We start from the raw sequence: 15,282 nt of genomic DNA, 5'->3' as shown, positions 1-15,282 counted from the left end.
TTAGTTGTTAGCTGTCTTTCTTCCATTTTATTTTATCCTGCAATGAAGCCCAGACAGGCAACAAATTACCTTAGTTAATTCTTACTCAAATTTGGGGGTGGGCGTATTACCAGACCCCAGGGGTCAACCAACACATTGCTCCTTAAAAATCCAAGATGCCAATGACTGGCGCAGACAATGTAAATCAATTTTTCATCATGTACGAGATTATTTCTCAGTTTTACTGGTACATTGTATTTGTAATTTGCTACAAAAATGCAATGAATGGGAAGTGTAAATAAAATTTGGCAGAATAATTTCAAAAAATTTAAAAGTCATATCATAAATATCATTATCTAAAAAGCACAAGAAAAATGACAACTCTTTGTTTTATAATATACTGCCACATGAACCTGCATGCAAATAAAAATATAAATTTGTATTAAGTTACAACGAAAAGACATAGATATATCAAAGTATGTGGTTAAATTACAATAACTTTTTTATACCAAACCCTTTAGGTATCATGTGACCAATATTTCAAAGTCGGAAAAGCTCAACAATACAATCAAACTACATATTATGAATACCTTGAAATTAGCTGGTCTCTGGAATGTTTATTTCAGCTTGATATGAGAACTTTAGATTCGTTCTTAAACATGCTTAAAAAATATCTTTAGATTGCACCAAAATTATATATATATATATATATATATATATATATATGAAAGAAGAAAATAAAAACAAAACACAAAAAAATATATATATATACAAATACTCAAAAAAGCTTATAAATTCAAATAAATTCAGATAAACATGAATGGTTTGAAACGAACTTTGTCCAAACTTTGACGGGAAAGTACAATTTAACTGATCGAGAGATTTCGTGTTTCCATGATTTATTTAATTTTAGTAAAGTATGTCTGATCTTTGAAAAGTGATACGCATATCTCCAAGATTAGAGCAGTTACGTGTTATTAAACATAAAGTGGTAAGTATGCTACAGGGTTCCAAAATAAAATATATTTGACTTTAGCCATGGACGTAGATCAGTATCAATATATGACGGAATGCTTTTTTTTGGTTCGATTATTCAAATTTGTGTTCCCTACGCTCCGTAATATATTTTAGTGTTTACTTCCGGTATTTACGTTACGGGTACTTGCATGCACTGACATTCCGAATCATTCCAAATCATCAGAATGGCAGAAACATTTTTCGATCCTGAGAAATTTTATGAGGATGTGCCTGAGGATGGAAATATTCCTTTAACATCATTTCTTGAAAAAACTAGGCAGATCATCGCTGTTTTAGGTGAGTATCAGTTTAACTACAGGTTGTGTGGTGAGGCAAGGATCACAGGTACAAAAATGTACCAGCCTCACATGTTAATACCTGAATGTTTCCACACGAATAAATCATACAGATACTTGATTCCTGCTGAAGAACTGGCTAAACACAAACATACACGGTTCCTGTGTCCCAGTTCTCAGTAAAATCTTGGACCAAAACCAGCTAAATGTCACCATTCATGCCACCAGATTGTCATTGTCATACCAAAAGCTTTTACACAAGCTGGACTTGTGAAGAAGAGCGTGGTTGTAGTAAAAGAGTACCTCATTAAGGTTTCCTGACCGCACTTCTTTTTGGGTCATGCTGATGATCTTCCTGACATTGTTAAATTTCTTATGTGTTATTTGCTTTGCTTTCCAAGATAATGCTGCTTTGAGGTCCTTGAGGCTTGGATTTTGTTTAGTTTGCATATCAAAGGCAACAAAATAGGGTATGAGGTTTAACACTGAGGGGTGGTTGCCAACAGTATCCTCAAACCATCCATTCAGAATCAATATCTTGAGAACCTATCTACAGACTGGGTTATTGTTTACAAGGAGGTCTACATCTTATTGCTTTGTCTTGGTTAAAAGATCAAACTTTTAACAACTTCTGTAAGATTCATTAAACAATGATAGGTATGATGGCAGGGGCATTAATGTCTTCAAGATTTTCTAGTTTGACTTCATCTTGAGGAATCTCTAGGATGAATGTCGTATATTGACTTGTGAACATTCCATTGACATTTTGAAAAAATTCATTTCAGATTCCTTTGGAATAGTTTTTTCACCAGTGAAGAGTGATATGCAAAACAACATTGATGTGAGTATTAATTATATAAGCTCTAAATGTGTATGGAGAATGAAAACTGAATAGTGTATATGTATAGGAAAATGAAAGTTCTGGAAATAGGTTACAATGTTCTTGTTTTTAATAAGATTCAGGCTTGGTCAGGATAGATATTGTAAAGAAGAGCAAATTAAGATGAAACATTACAGGATATAGTTTCAAATAATCTTAGGTGAAAAGTACTCAATTTTGTGTTAATCTAAAGTCTGGGAGTCGTTGACAATAGCTTTAATAATTCAACATCATTTTAAAATTTGTTTCCTACTTACACAAAGGCATATTTCTTTGTAAGTAAATTTTTCAAAATTTTGTAAATGATGCTGTGGACTTACCAGAAATGTCCTGGTTTCTGCTAGCCAGTTACCGATTTTTGCAAATGCTGAAGGAAAATTTTGTTAAATTGCATATAACTTGCCAGATTTCGGCCTATATCTAACTACAGATGGTGTGGCTATTCAAATTGCCTTGGGTCTATGGATTCATTGTCTGTCATCCATCCATCTGTCCATAAGAATTTTTGTTGCTATTTTTGAGAAGTGCAGGATGGAACTTTTTGAGATTTCATATATAGGTTGCATCATCCAACTTTTGAACTGCACTGAAAAACAACATTGCCAACAGGCAGCCCTCTTGGATTTTGACAGTAATAGTATGTTATTGCTATTGATATTTAGACATGCATAAGCTGTTACAAAATGTGTTGACAATACAGCCAAGCGACCTGTACATGTACAAACTGACAGCTCATAAACCACTGATTGTTCCAATGCTGACCAAACAGCACTACATATGTATACATGTAGCATTATTCATACTGCATTCATAGACATATGAACTCCCCTGCTGTTGAGTTTTGTGATCACATAGAGTACCTGTAGTTTTAAAAATATCTTTTCTAGTTATCTCTGTAATACTTCTACTTGGTGTTTAATGTCAACAAGCAAACAATCAAAACAGGTAACAACAGTCTTATTGGGAGAATTCATTATAGGTACATAGAACTACTCTATTCAGGTGTAAAAGTGTAAAACCTTGAAGTATTTACGTTTAAACACTAATTCTCTAGCAGGTTGTAAAATCATGCTTTGCAAGAATATGTGAACAATCAGTAGAATCTTAACAAAAAATTGATTTAAATTTTACAACCAACAGAAAATCACTAAAGCTATGAAGAAACCAGATGGAGGAGAATACCACACTCTTAAAGAGCTTATAGAAGCTGAAGAACAGCAAGGTGTTAGTAAGGGTAAAAACTCAGGCACTGTAGCTGCTGTTTGGTTGGGAAGGTAGGTGAAATTTTCTGATTTAAGGGAGGTACTTATAACATTACATTTAAGTTTTAGGACATCTGACCTGGAGGGTCAGGATGACCTATAAGTATCATGTTTCTTCCTTTGTTGTGATATTAGGCCTGTAGCATGATGGGATGAAAGGCTTCAAATTTTCTTTTAAAAATTAATGACCTTGACCAACTTACAAGGTCACGGGTCCAACATGTTGATATTGTGCCTGTAGCCTGATGGGACATAGGACTACCAAGTTTCATCATATCATTGACCTTGATGTACTTTCAAGGTCACAGGTGTCAAATGTGGTACAATATTTAAACAACTTCCTCTCAATAACCGAAAGGCCAAGGGTGCTGATATTGTGCCTGTAAGACGATGAGATATAGGGCAGCTAGATTTGTTAAATGAATGTCCTTGACCCTTTTTCAAGGTCACAGAGGACAAAGGTATGAAAATCTATAAAGGATTTCTTCTCAATAACAAAAAGGTCTGGTCTGTTGATATTAGTTCTTTAATAAAAATGGATGAAGGGCTACCGATTAGTTCAAATAATTGACCTTGACCTTTATTCAAGATCTCTTGGGCTAAGTGAATTGAGATCTTTAAATTTGTTTTTAAGAAGCGATAGGTTTTGAGTAATGGAATTTGTGTAGTAGCAAGAATGAAGAATGTGATTTCAAGTTTGCTGAAAATGTTTTTATGAACCAAAAATGTCTTCTTTGAAAGCTGTAGAGTTGATCAATATATTTTAGGCCTATTTGGCCTTTTTTCATATATAGGTCTTTATATTCAGATGACTGTTAAGACCAATGGGCCTATATATAATTGATATATTTTCCCAATTGGTATGGAGGCAAAGTATGGCTTATTTTTTATATAGAGTAAAAAATTTAGGGAACAGCACATGTTTTATTTTGGTCTTTTTTCATTAAAGGGAAGTGACACATATGTTATTACAATTAATATTATTTTGCTAATTGTAAATTTAAGTAGATACCATATTCAGTTACAGACAAGATTAAGTTGATAACTGTTAATCGACGTTGGAGACTTTTTCTTGCCTTGATTACTTTTGGATATTCATATTAACCTGTATGAGATTTTTTATAAGTTTTTAAGTTCTTCATAAAAGATGAAAACCAATAATGTAAAATGCTTTCAAATCACCATAGCAAAGTTTTATATAATAACAAAGGTTTGGAAAAGAGCTTTTCAGTGACAATGTTGTGCAAAAAAAAAAAATACAAAAAAGACTTAAAATGTCAGATTAAAAAGAGTTGGATCAAATATACACTGTTATGCATTCTAAATCAGATCATTTACTAACTTAAAGGAAAAACCAATATAATTCTGGATTACTTTTTTTTACAAAACTTACTAAAACCAGTATTTTGATGACTACAGTTGAAGTCAACAAAAGTTGGAGGCACAAATATACTGAAAGTTTTCATGAGCAGATCACGAGTCATTCTGTTAATAATTCCAGTTATTGTCAGTAGCAAATAGAAAGAACTCTTTTGTTGCAGGAGGTGCCACACGTTTGTGTAGTAGTGTCTATACTTAACTGTAATTGAATGTATTGAAATCATTAAAAGAAAGTACAAAGTAAGGATATATAAGATGTGTAACATACTGAAAAATGGCAGGCATTTCAATGGCATGAATAAAACCTCTCAGCATAGTTATAACTTTATAGCTGCAGAACAGATACAGACCTTGTGGGCCTCTTGTATTTATATAATGTGATAATTTAAGATAGATGAATGATACAGGCCTTGTGGGCCTCTTGTGGTTATATATTGTGATAATTTAAGATAGATGAATGATACAGGCCTTGTGGGCCTCTTGTGGTTATATATTGTGATAATTTAAGAGTGTGATACAGACCTTGTGGGCCTCTTGTATTTATATAATGTGATAATTTAAGCAGACCTTGATATATTTTGTGTGATCATCATTGATGCATTGATATATTTTTTGACAGGGGCTTGAAATTCATGTACCTGTTTTTTGAACAACTTGTCTCGGATAAAAGCAATACAGAGAGCAACACAGAGTTTGTCCAGACTGCTTATAAAGGGTCTTTGCAACCCTATCACAATTTCATGTCAAAATCAATATTCACAGTAAGTATAATTTAGTTTTAATTAAGTTTTATAATTCTATATAAACAAAGTTTAATTTAAGTTTCTTTGTAAAACTGTTAATTGTCTATAAAGTTCCCAAAATGATGCTTCCAGAATGTTTTTTTTTTAAATTCTACTTGAAAAATGTTCGAAAATGAATGGCTACTTTTCATTTAAAACCTAAATATGTAAAGTCAATTAATTCATATACTTTTACAAGATACTTTAGGCTCAACAAGTTTAATACCTGCTACATAGTAAACAATGCAACACAATTGGAGTTTGTTTGCTGGTGTCAGTTTATATTTGTACATAGAACTTTTATCCTTAAAGCTGTTGATAAGGAAGCTGATGGTGTAACAATCTCTATAAGGCTCCTATTAGTTTTTTTTTTATCTTACAGGTGGCATGTCGTGGAGTACCTAAAAGGAGTGCACTTTGCAAACAGTTAATGAAAAATCCAGAGGGCAAGACAGCCGATGAAATCAATAGAACGGTTAGTTTTTTCATGGTGTATATAGCAGGGTTTTGGGTTGTTTTTTTTTTTTGTTACAATTATTTACCTTGATCTTCCAATGACTGTGGTACAATGGTTAGAATTATGTAAATTTATTTTATAATAAATTTTTATAATAAAATTCTGTAATATTTGGTATGTTATGTATATTTAAAACCTCTAAGGTCAATATTAACAATTATTTAACAAACAGTATGTAGCAGTGTCATTAATAGTATTGGTTTTACTAAAATTTCAAACTTGCTTGAACTTTAACACAATGTAGATCATTTAACACATCAGCTATTCTGAATGTGAATGAGATTCTCCTTTCCATGTTATATTAGTGTGTGTACTTATTGTGATTGTGCCCTCATATTTTTTTTTTTAATCAAAGCTTATATATATAAATATATATATATTTATCCCAGATCTGCAATAGAAGTTTACATACTACTTTTTCAATTAGCAATTAATGAAAATTGTAAGAAGGTTTTACATATGGTAATTCCTGAAAAAGGGTTAAAAACAGAAAAAAAATAACAATAGCTTTTAAAACATCTTGAGATGCTTCTGTCAAGAATACATGTAGATTTTAGAAAATGTTTTCTTTTTCAATTTTTTTTCGTTAAAATGTATAAATTTTCGGCCATCAGGAATGCAGGTTTTCAATTTTTTGCTAAAAAGTAATTTCAGATATGACCCTCATGGAGGGGTGAATGTGACTCATAGGAAAAGGTCCATCTTTTATCAAACTCCATTATAATAAGTAAATACTTACTTCAATGATTTATATCTTTGTCTGATTAAACGGTTTATACACAGTGAATAACCTTGTGTGTCATAACATGGACAATGACATTATGTCACAAATTGAAAATGGTGCTGTGAAATTATTGTCTTTGTTTGATTTCGCCTTCCACATATTCACTTTGAAACCTGTCAAAATGTACTTTTCCTGAGTTGTGTGATAAAAAATATCTTAATTTTGTTTACATTTCACATTAGATTTTATGAAATAAAAAGTTTTTATTTTGTTTGCAAAGGCCTGGAAAATTTTCTTAAATCTTCAAAGACTCATTTTTTTATTTGAAATAAAAAGCTCATTTAAGATTCTACAGAGCTGGTGGTGAAAAGATGGCCTTGAGTATTTGATGAGGGATCACAGATATACTGAGAGTTTTAAGAGGAGGGTAGGGAGGACTGCCACACTAGAAAAACAATTTTTTAATTTGAAAATATTTTGATCGACTTTGAGAGCTTGCTTAAGATTTAACGATGATACTAGACCAACAGTCGGATCTATGGCACAGTAATGACAGGATTCGCTTACATGTTTACTAATAGATACAACAGTACAGGTGGATTTTTAACTCAGTGTAAGAACATTGTCTCCCTTATTAGAAAGTTTTTATCATTAGTTTCAATTTTAATAAATAAAAAAAAGGAATTAATGTACAATGTATGTACATTTAATTAAACTATATACTATACCTGTGAAATAAGGTGGTTAGTCTGCATAACATAATGTAGACCTACTTATCATATCAAATCATATACAACTCCTTATGCTGTAGTGTTTAAATCCGCTTGTACTATTTACATCTTTAGAGTTCAGTATTTATGTTCAAATGGTTTTTCTAACTGAATTGGCACCATAACAGGTGATAGATGGCATGAGAGAATATCTGAAGAACTTGAAGGCAACAACTGATGTGTGGAACGGTCAGTGTATGGAATTGACAAAGGACAAGTACAACAGTCTATAGCCTTTATCTATAGACATCAGGGTATCTATCATTTACACTACCCCTCTTATACCTTCCATTTCCAGATAACAGGATTTATTTCTAATCTTCACATGCACAGTAAATCACACAACCCTTGATCACCAGTGTTTTTGTACAATGCATTTCACTAGAATATTTTTACCCTCTCATGTTGGAGGGGATCTAAGTGTAATTCCAGTATGTACATACAGAATAGTTATCCTTGTAAGCGCGCATTATCTCACTGATTGGGGAATTTTTATCAAACTTCACGCTGGTTGGATATCATATATTTTGAAGGAGTTCATCTTTCAGGGTTCTATATTCAAGGTGAAGGTCACTTACTATATTTTGGAAATAGCGTCAGCACTATAGTTATTGCATTTTTAGGTCATCTGACCCAAAGGGTCAAGATGACCTATTGCCATCATGCATCATCCATCTTCGTCCGCTGTTTATAAACTTTTCCTGTAAAACACTTCTCCTGCTTAATGTCTTGCCGGAATTCAACCAAATTTGGTCTGAATCATCTTTGGGGTGGGGGATAATTTCTTAAATTCAGAAATTTAATTCAACTCCCTGGGGATGGGGCCCGAAAAGAGTAGTTAGACAATACTTCGCTACAAAACGCTACTCTCCCTTAATGCTTGATTGAATTTCATTAAAATTTTGTCTGTAACATCAGTAGGGGTAGGCAAATAATTCTAAAATTCAGGAGGTTGATTTGACCTTTAATGACCTGGAGGTAGGTGGGGCCCCAGTGGGAAAGTTAGTCAAAACACTACTCTTCCTGAAGGCTTTCATGGATTTAAACCAAATGTGGTACTAAACATCATGGTGGATGGAGAATCATTTCTGAAACTCAGAAAGTTGATTTGATCCCTAGGGACTTAGGGCTGGGGATCATAAATTGGAAGTTAGACAAGATTTTAACCAAATTTGGCCCAAACATTAACAGGGAGTAGCAATGAAATAAAACCTGAGATTGTCCTGACCAAATCTTATTTGATTCTTTGGTCCGAAAATCCAACATAATTCATCTACAACAAGTAGACGGAACTTCTTCTCATGTTTCACTCACAAAGAAGAAAAAAGAAACGAGATAATTTGTTATCACTTTCCAGTCTGATCAAAACTTCAACATGGCAACCACAGTAGTATTTTGTAACATGAATGTGCATCTGTTTTTCAATCACAGAACCTACCATTTAAGAGTTTCTGTTACATTTAAAGAATGTTCAAAATTTGATTCATCAGATTTGTCAGACCACCATCAGCGATTCTGTGGTTTGTCCATTCATTCATCGATTGTCAGATGACCATTAAGGGACATGGCCCTCTTGTTTGTTTTTTTTAGGGATTTTGATTTAACTCATATAGGATCATAAGATCTTGGACAAGTTCACATTGCAGGGTTGAAGGGTCAAGGTCATCATTACTTTTTTAGAAATATTTATCAGTGTTCTAGCAGCTTCATGATCCCGAAGGGTCAGGATGACCTATAGCCATCATGTTTAATCTGTCATCATTTGCTGTCCTCTTGCATAAACTTTCCATTCAGTTGACTTCTTCTCAATAACCAGAAGGCACAAGGTACTGATATCCCTATAAATAGATTATGTGGTATATCACTACAAGTCTATAAATAGATAATGTGGGATATCACCACAAGTACCCTGGGTATGTAAATTGATAATGTAGGATATCACCACAAGTCCCCAAATAGATAATGTGGGATATCACCACAAGTCTATAAATTGTTTATGTGGGATATCACTACAAGTCTATAAATAGATAATGTGGGATATCACCATAAGTCTATAAATAGATAATGTGGGATATCACCACAAGTCTATAAATAGATAATGTAGGATATCACCACAAGTACCCAGGGTATGTAAATAGATAATGTAGGATATCACCACAAGTCTGTAAAAATTATGTACAATATTAACCCTGTTCTGTATGCTTGAATCATTGTGACTTTCTGTCTGTCTGTCCTTCCTTATGGCTGTGAAAGGTGGTTTTTGTGAATAAAATTGATATGTTCATACAATTTTACAGGATTATGGCCCTTGATAATTCTGACACTGACACAATTTAGTTGTTATTTCTTCCATGAAGGTTTATTTCTAGGTATTCATGTAACATTTTTATATACACATTTTATCTTGCATTAGATAATACAATTAGCGGGAATGTGAAGTTTGAAGTGTTAGTCATAATTACCATTTACATGTATTAATTGATATTCCAGTGTTTATAATAACTTTTTACTTATAATATCTATATGTTAACCATAACTACCCTATACATGTATTTAAATCAATATTCAGGTGTTTTAATTGTCTTTTAATTATAGTATCTGTGTGTTAACCATAACTGCCCTATACATGTATTTAAATCAATATTCAGGTGTTTTAATTGTCTTTTAATTATAGTATCTGTGTGTTAACCATAACTGCCCTATACATGTATTTAAATCAATATTCAGGTGTTTTAATTGTCTTTTAATTATAATATCTGTGTGTTAACCATAACTACCCTATATACGTATTAATTAATTTTCAAGTTAATTTTCTTTAACTTCCAACATGTGTTTATTTTGATATTAACATCTCTGTTTTTTTCGTAATTTAGGTTGCTGCGGCCTTACGTGAATTTGTAGGAGGGGATGGCCATTTAAAAGCAACTGTTCTTGCTATGGAGAAGATTTTTGAAAAGGCAGGATGTCTACATATTTAGGCAGAGAATGGAGCTTTATCTTACACTGAGCAGCTGCTCTTTCTGTTATTACTTCAATCAGCTGGGTATTAACATTACACAAATGTTTGTAACATTTCACAGATGCTTGGAATTTACACAAGTGTTTATACCTCTATGTCCATGGTAATGCATTATCTGGAATTCTGGCATTTTTCTATGATTTGTTGCTTACTTGTAGATGTACAGTAACACTGAAATCTATTTACGCAACGATAAACATCGTAACATTGAAGTCTGACCTCATTTTATGTTATGATAAACATCGTAACATTGCAGTCTGACATCATTTTATGTTATGATAAACATCGTAACATTGAAGTCTGACATCGTTTTATGTTATGATAAACATCGTAACATTGAAGTCTGACATCGTTTTATGTTATGATAAACATCGTAACATTGAAGTCCAACATGTGTTTATTTGATGATAAACAACAATATTTGTATGATGTATGTTAAACTGAAATGATGTTAGGCTTATCACTGTTAGTTGATATTTTTGTATATTTAGTCTGAAGGTTTGAATTATACACCACTGTGGAACTTATATACTTGTAGTGATAGAATAGTCAGGGTGTTAAGGTAATTCTGCTTGCTTGCTTGCTTATTTATTTCCTAATGCTCAAACTCAGTGGAATATGGAGTTTTGTACAGCAATCATTGACGAATAGTTCTGTATAATCTCTGACGGTGTCATTTTACAAAGAGACAAACTCTGTAGTCCATATCCTATCTATATATCTATATGTTTTATGGTTAGAAGAATATATCAGTAGGATTATTCTGTTCTCTTATCGGGAATTGAACCTCTCCTAAACATATTGATGATGACAACTATTCTCATTAACCTTTTCTATATAATTCAGTTGGTGTCAGTTCACCAACACGTCATACAATGTAACATCTGTCAACTAATTCAGGAACATGTTGCAGTTTTAGATGATCAAATCTGCCAATCGGCAAAGTGAAACTAAGTGTCTTTCTCATGATGTCACATGATTGGTCCACAAGCTGTACACATGATTGGTCCACTCACTGTACACATGATTGGTCCACACACTGGTCACATGATATGTCCACACACTACACATGATTGGTCCACTCACTGTACACATGATTGGTTGACACACTGGTCACATGATTGGTCGACACACTGTACACATGATTGGTCCACTCACTGTACACATGATTGGTAGACACACTGTGCCCATGATTGGTCCACACACTATACATGATGGGCCCACACACTGTACACATGATTGGTGGACACACTGGTCACATGATGGGCCCACACACTGTACACATGATTGGCACACACACACACTGTACACATGATTGGTCCACTCACTGTACACAAGACACACTGTGCCCATGATTGGTCCACACACTATACATGATGGGCCCACACACTGTACACATGATTGGTGGACACACTGGTCACATGATGGGCCCACACACTGTACACATGATTGGTCGACACACTGTGCCCATGATTGGTCCACACACTGTACACATGATTGGTCCACTCACTGTACACATGATTGGTCGACACACTGTGCCCATGATTGGTCCACACCCTGCACATGATTGGCCCACATGATTGGCCCACAAGCTGTGCTTATGAATATTATTTTAACAATATACTTGTACCAGGTATTATTATTTAATTCTTGTTACATTCATGTTTTCAATATAAATTTAAATATTATACAATATATTTGTTGCTTGTTATCTGAGATAAAAAGAATGTTTACTTTTTTAACATCGTAAATAGAAAATATGTTATATATTGATATAAATCGATCGCTGTAAAAAATATTTTCAGTTTTATAATAATAATGTGTGGAAATCTCATGACTGGTAAATTAAAAAGGAACTGTAGATCATAATGGCAGACAACATTCAGGTGATATTTAGAAATATCATTCTTTATAGAAGTATATACATGTTCATAGTATTTATAGCAATATTATTAGAGTTATGTTTGTGTTGTGGAGAGGCAATTCAAATCAGATCTCCAGTTTCCCATTCCGTCTAAATTATGAGGATGAATTATGTATACAATGTGTTTGTTGTTTAACATAAATTATATATATTTATAGTTATATATATAACAGAAAGGAGAGGGAAAGATGTTTACGATTTAATCATGACTTATGGAATATGAAAACTATAAAGTATGCAAAAATGCAATCAGAAAATTGTCATCCTAAGGCTGTTTGAGATTAGAGTCCCTAATAAGTGTATCCATCTATGATAAGAAATGTCTTAATTCTTCATAGTATTGCAGTAATTGTTTGCTCTATATATTTACACATATTAGCAAGCATCTCACACTGCTTTGACGAACTTCAGAAATTTTTATTGGAATCAATATCATTTTTAATTGTCTTGTTGGTTTGTGCCTGTCTTACATGAATCTATGATAATAAATATAAAAATTGTCACTGCTTATTTTCAATGCATGTTATCAAAATGAAAAATCATTTGACTGTTTATGAAAATGAAAGTGTGTATGGAATATTTTTAAAAATTGAAATTTTCACAAATTTATACTTTTGGAAATATTTTTTTTGTAAAAATTACGGTTTGGAAATATTTTTATTACTTCATTATTTTTTAAATGTTTGAAAACTCATCTTTTCGTTGTGTTAATGTATTATATACTTACTCTGTAAAAAGAATATATATGTATGGATCAGTGATGTGTGTCTTATCACTTTGACCAAGAATAGATGAATCAGACGAATGAAAATTAGGGGTCCTTTTGCTTTGACCAAGAGTAGACGCATCAGAAGAATGAAAATCGGGGGTTCTCTTATTTGACCCAGTGTAGATGAATCAGACGAATGAAGATCAGGGGTCCTTTTACTTTGACCTGCAGTAGATGAAACGGGAACAAGTGCTTTATCTTAGGTTAACATTGTTGTCTCAAAAACAACTATGTGTTCTTAATCCTAGTTTATCTTAGGGTCTTCATTGTTAGCTTGAGACTAGTATTGTCATCCTCTGATCTGCCTTCCTCTGTTTATTACTATTATAGGATCTATATAGTAGTGAGTGTGTATGATTACTTAGGAAATATTTACCAAAATGACATGGATGCATAATAACATTTATTTATATATATATAAAATGACAAACATTACCATTCCTATATAGTACTTGTAAATGGTTGTGAACTTGCTTATTTTTGAACACATACAATGTAATTAAATTATGTAAATGATATTCCAATTAAACACCAGGATACAATGTTTTATGGCTGTTTAGACACTGATATGCTTTCTGTTGTATATTTCATGACATATATGGTTTAAGTACTATGTTCAGGTATATCAGATCTGGTGTTTTTTTTGTCTATAATATGTCTGTAATTACATAATCAGATATATCGTGTAATTATCATTCTTGTATGTGTGCAAGTACATTATATGTATGTCTTGATTACATTTGTAATTACACATTGAATACATTTCTGACTTAATTACATACAGGTATGTAATCATATCTCCTAAGTGATTCATGTGTATGTTCTTGGGATCGTCATATCTTTATTGAAGAAGTTATATGTGTGTTATATGTATATGTCCTGTTTAGACTTGTACATATTCCTAGTATCATTATGCAATAAGATATGAAACACAATTGGTGAAATTTTAAGAATCTGCAGTTATCTACAGTTAAAGCTGGTATAACCTCATTATGAAATGGATGTCTGATTTTACTTAAAACTGAATTTTAGAGTATGTAATATTGTATATTATGATTAACCAGTTTTCTGGTGAATACATGGATTTTTTTGCCCTCAAAAGAGATATTTCCTAAGGAAGGGTTGATTAATCCTCATATTTACCTGAAAATGGGTCAATAACTATGGTTTTATTACAAGACGATAGTCTGCACTTCTGATTGGTCAAAAACTGCAGCATAGTTACTAGGTTGTAAGATTCACCTGTGAGATGTCAGACAGGGTTAGTGACCTATATTTGCTATTTGTACACAGATTCTGAAATATTTAATATGTGTGCACAGATTCTGAAATATTTAATATGTGTACACAGATTCTGAAATATTTAATATGTATGCACAGATTCTGAAATATTTCCTATTTGTGCACAGATTCTGAAATATTTAATATGTGTACACAGATTCTGAAATATTTAATATGTGTACACAGATTCTGAAATATTTAATATGTGTGCACAGATTCTGAAATATTTAATATGTGTGCACAGATTCTGAAATATTTAATATGTGTGCACAGATTCTGAAATATTTACTATGTGTGCACAGGTTCTGAAATATTTACTTTGTGTGCACAGATTCTGAAATATTTAATATGTGTACACAGATTCTGAAATATTTAATATGTGTACACAGATTCTGAAATATTTAATATGTGTGCACAGATTCTGAAATATTTACTATGTGTGCACAGGTTCTGAAATATTTACTTTGTGTGCACAGATTCCGAAATATTTGCTGTTTGTGCACAGATTCTGAAATATTTCCTATTTGTGCACAGATTCTGAAATATTTAATATGTGTACACAGATTCTGAAATATTTACTATGTGTGCACAGATTCTGAAATATTTACTTTGTGTGCACAGATTCTGAAATATTAGCTTCTACCAGCTTCAGTGTAACTTCGCAATATACTTAAGACACATG

At 32.5% G+C, this 15,282-nt stretch overlaps 1 protein-coding gene across 1 annotated transcript; it reads left to right on the top strand.

Annotated features, from left to right (window-relative positions):
• Positions 1 to 1,181: 1,181 nt before the first annotated feature.
• On the top strand, positions 1,182 to 11,901 carry LOC132547550 (uncharacterized). Its single transcript, XM_060211321.1, has 7 exons — positions 1,182 to 1,293; positions 2,078 to 2,133; positions 3,313 to 3,446; positions 5,434 to 5,575; positions 5,979 to 6,071; positions 7,736 to 7,861; positions 10,481 to 11,901. Exons 1-6 carry the CDS (start codon positions 1,182 to 1,184, stop codon positions 7,838 to 7,840), a joined length of 642 nt encoding a protein of 213 aa, XP_060067304.1. The 3' UTR covers positions 7,841 to 7,861; positions 10,481 to 11,901.
• The last annotated feature ends 3,381 nt before the right edge of the window (positions 11,902 to 15,282 follow it).

Source organism: Ylistrum balloti, unplaced genomic scaffold (genome assembly GCF_031769215.1).
Source record: "Ylistrum balloti isolate Yb309-2 unplaced genomic scaffold, AGI_CSIRO_Ybal_v1 Utg369960, whole genome shotgun sequence".
Taxonomy (NCBI): domain Eukaryota; kingdom Metazoa; phylum Mollusca; class Bivalvia; order Pectinida; family Pectinidae; genus Ylistrum; species Ylistrum balloti.
This window is presented reverse-complemented; position numbering and strand designations above follow the sequence as displayed.

What these genes read in the sequence shown, in the direction of transcription:
- LOC132547550 (XM_060211321.1), top strand. Translation starts at nt 1,182, where the DNA reads ATGGCAGAAACATTTTTCGATCCTGAGAAATTTTATGAGGATGTGCCT. An exon ending in GCAGATCATCGCTGTTTTAG is followed by an intron (nt 1,294 to 2,077) that starts GTGAGTATCAGT and finishes AATTCATTTCAG; the next exon opens with ATTCCTTTGGAATAGTTTTT. An exon ending in GCTGCTGTTTGGTTGGGAAG is followed by an intron (nt 3,447 to 5,433) that starts GTAGGTGAAATT and finishes ATTTTTTGACAG; the next exon opens with GGGCTTGAAATTCATGTACC.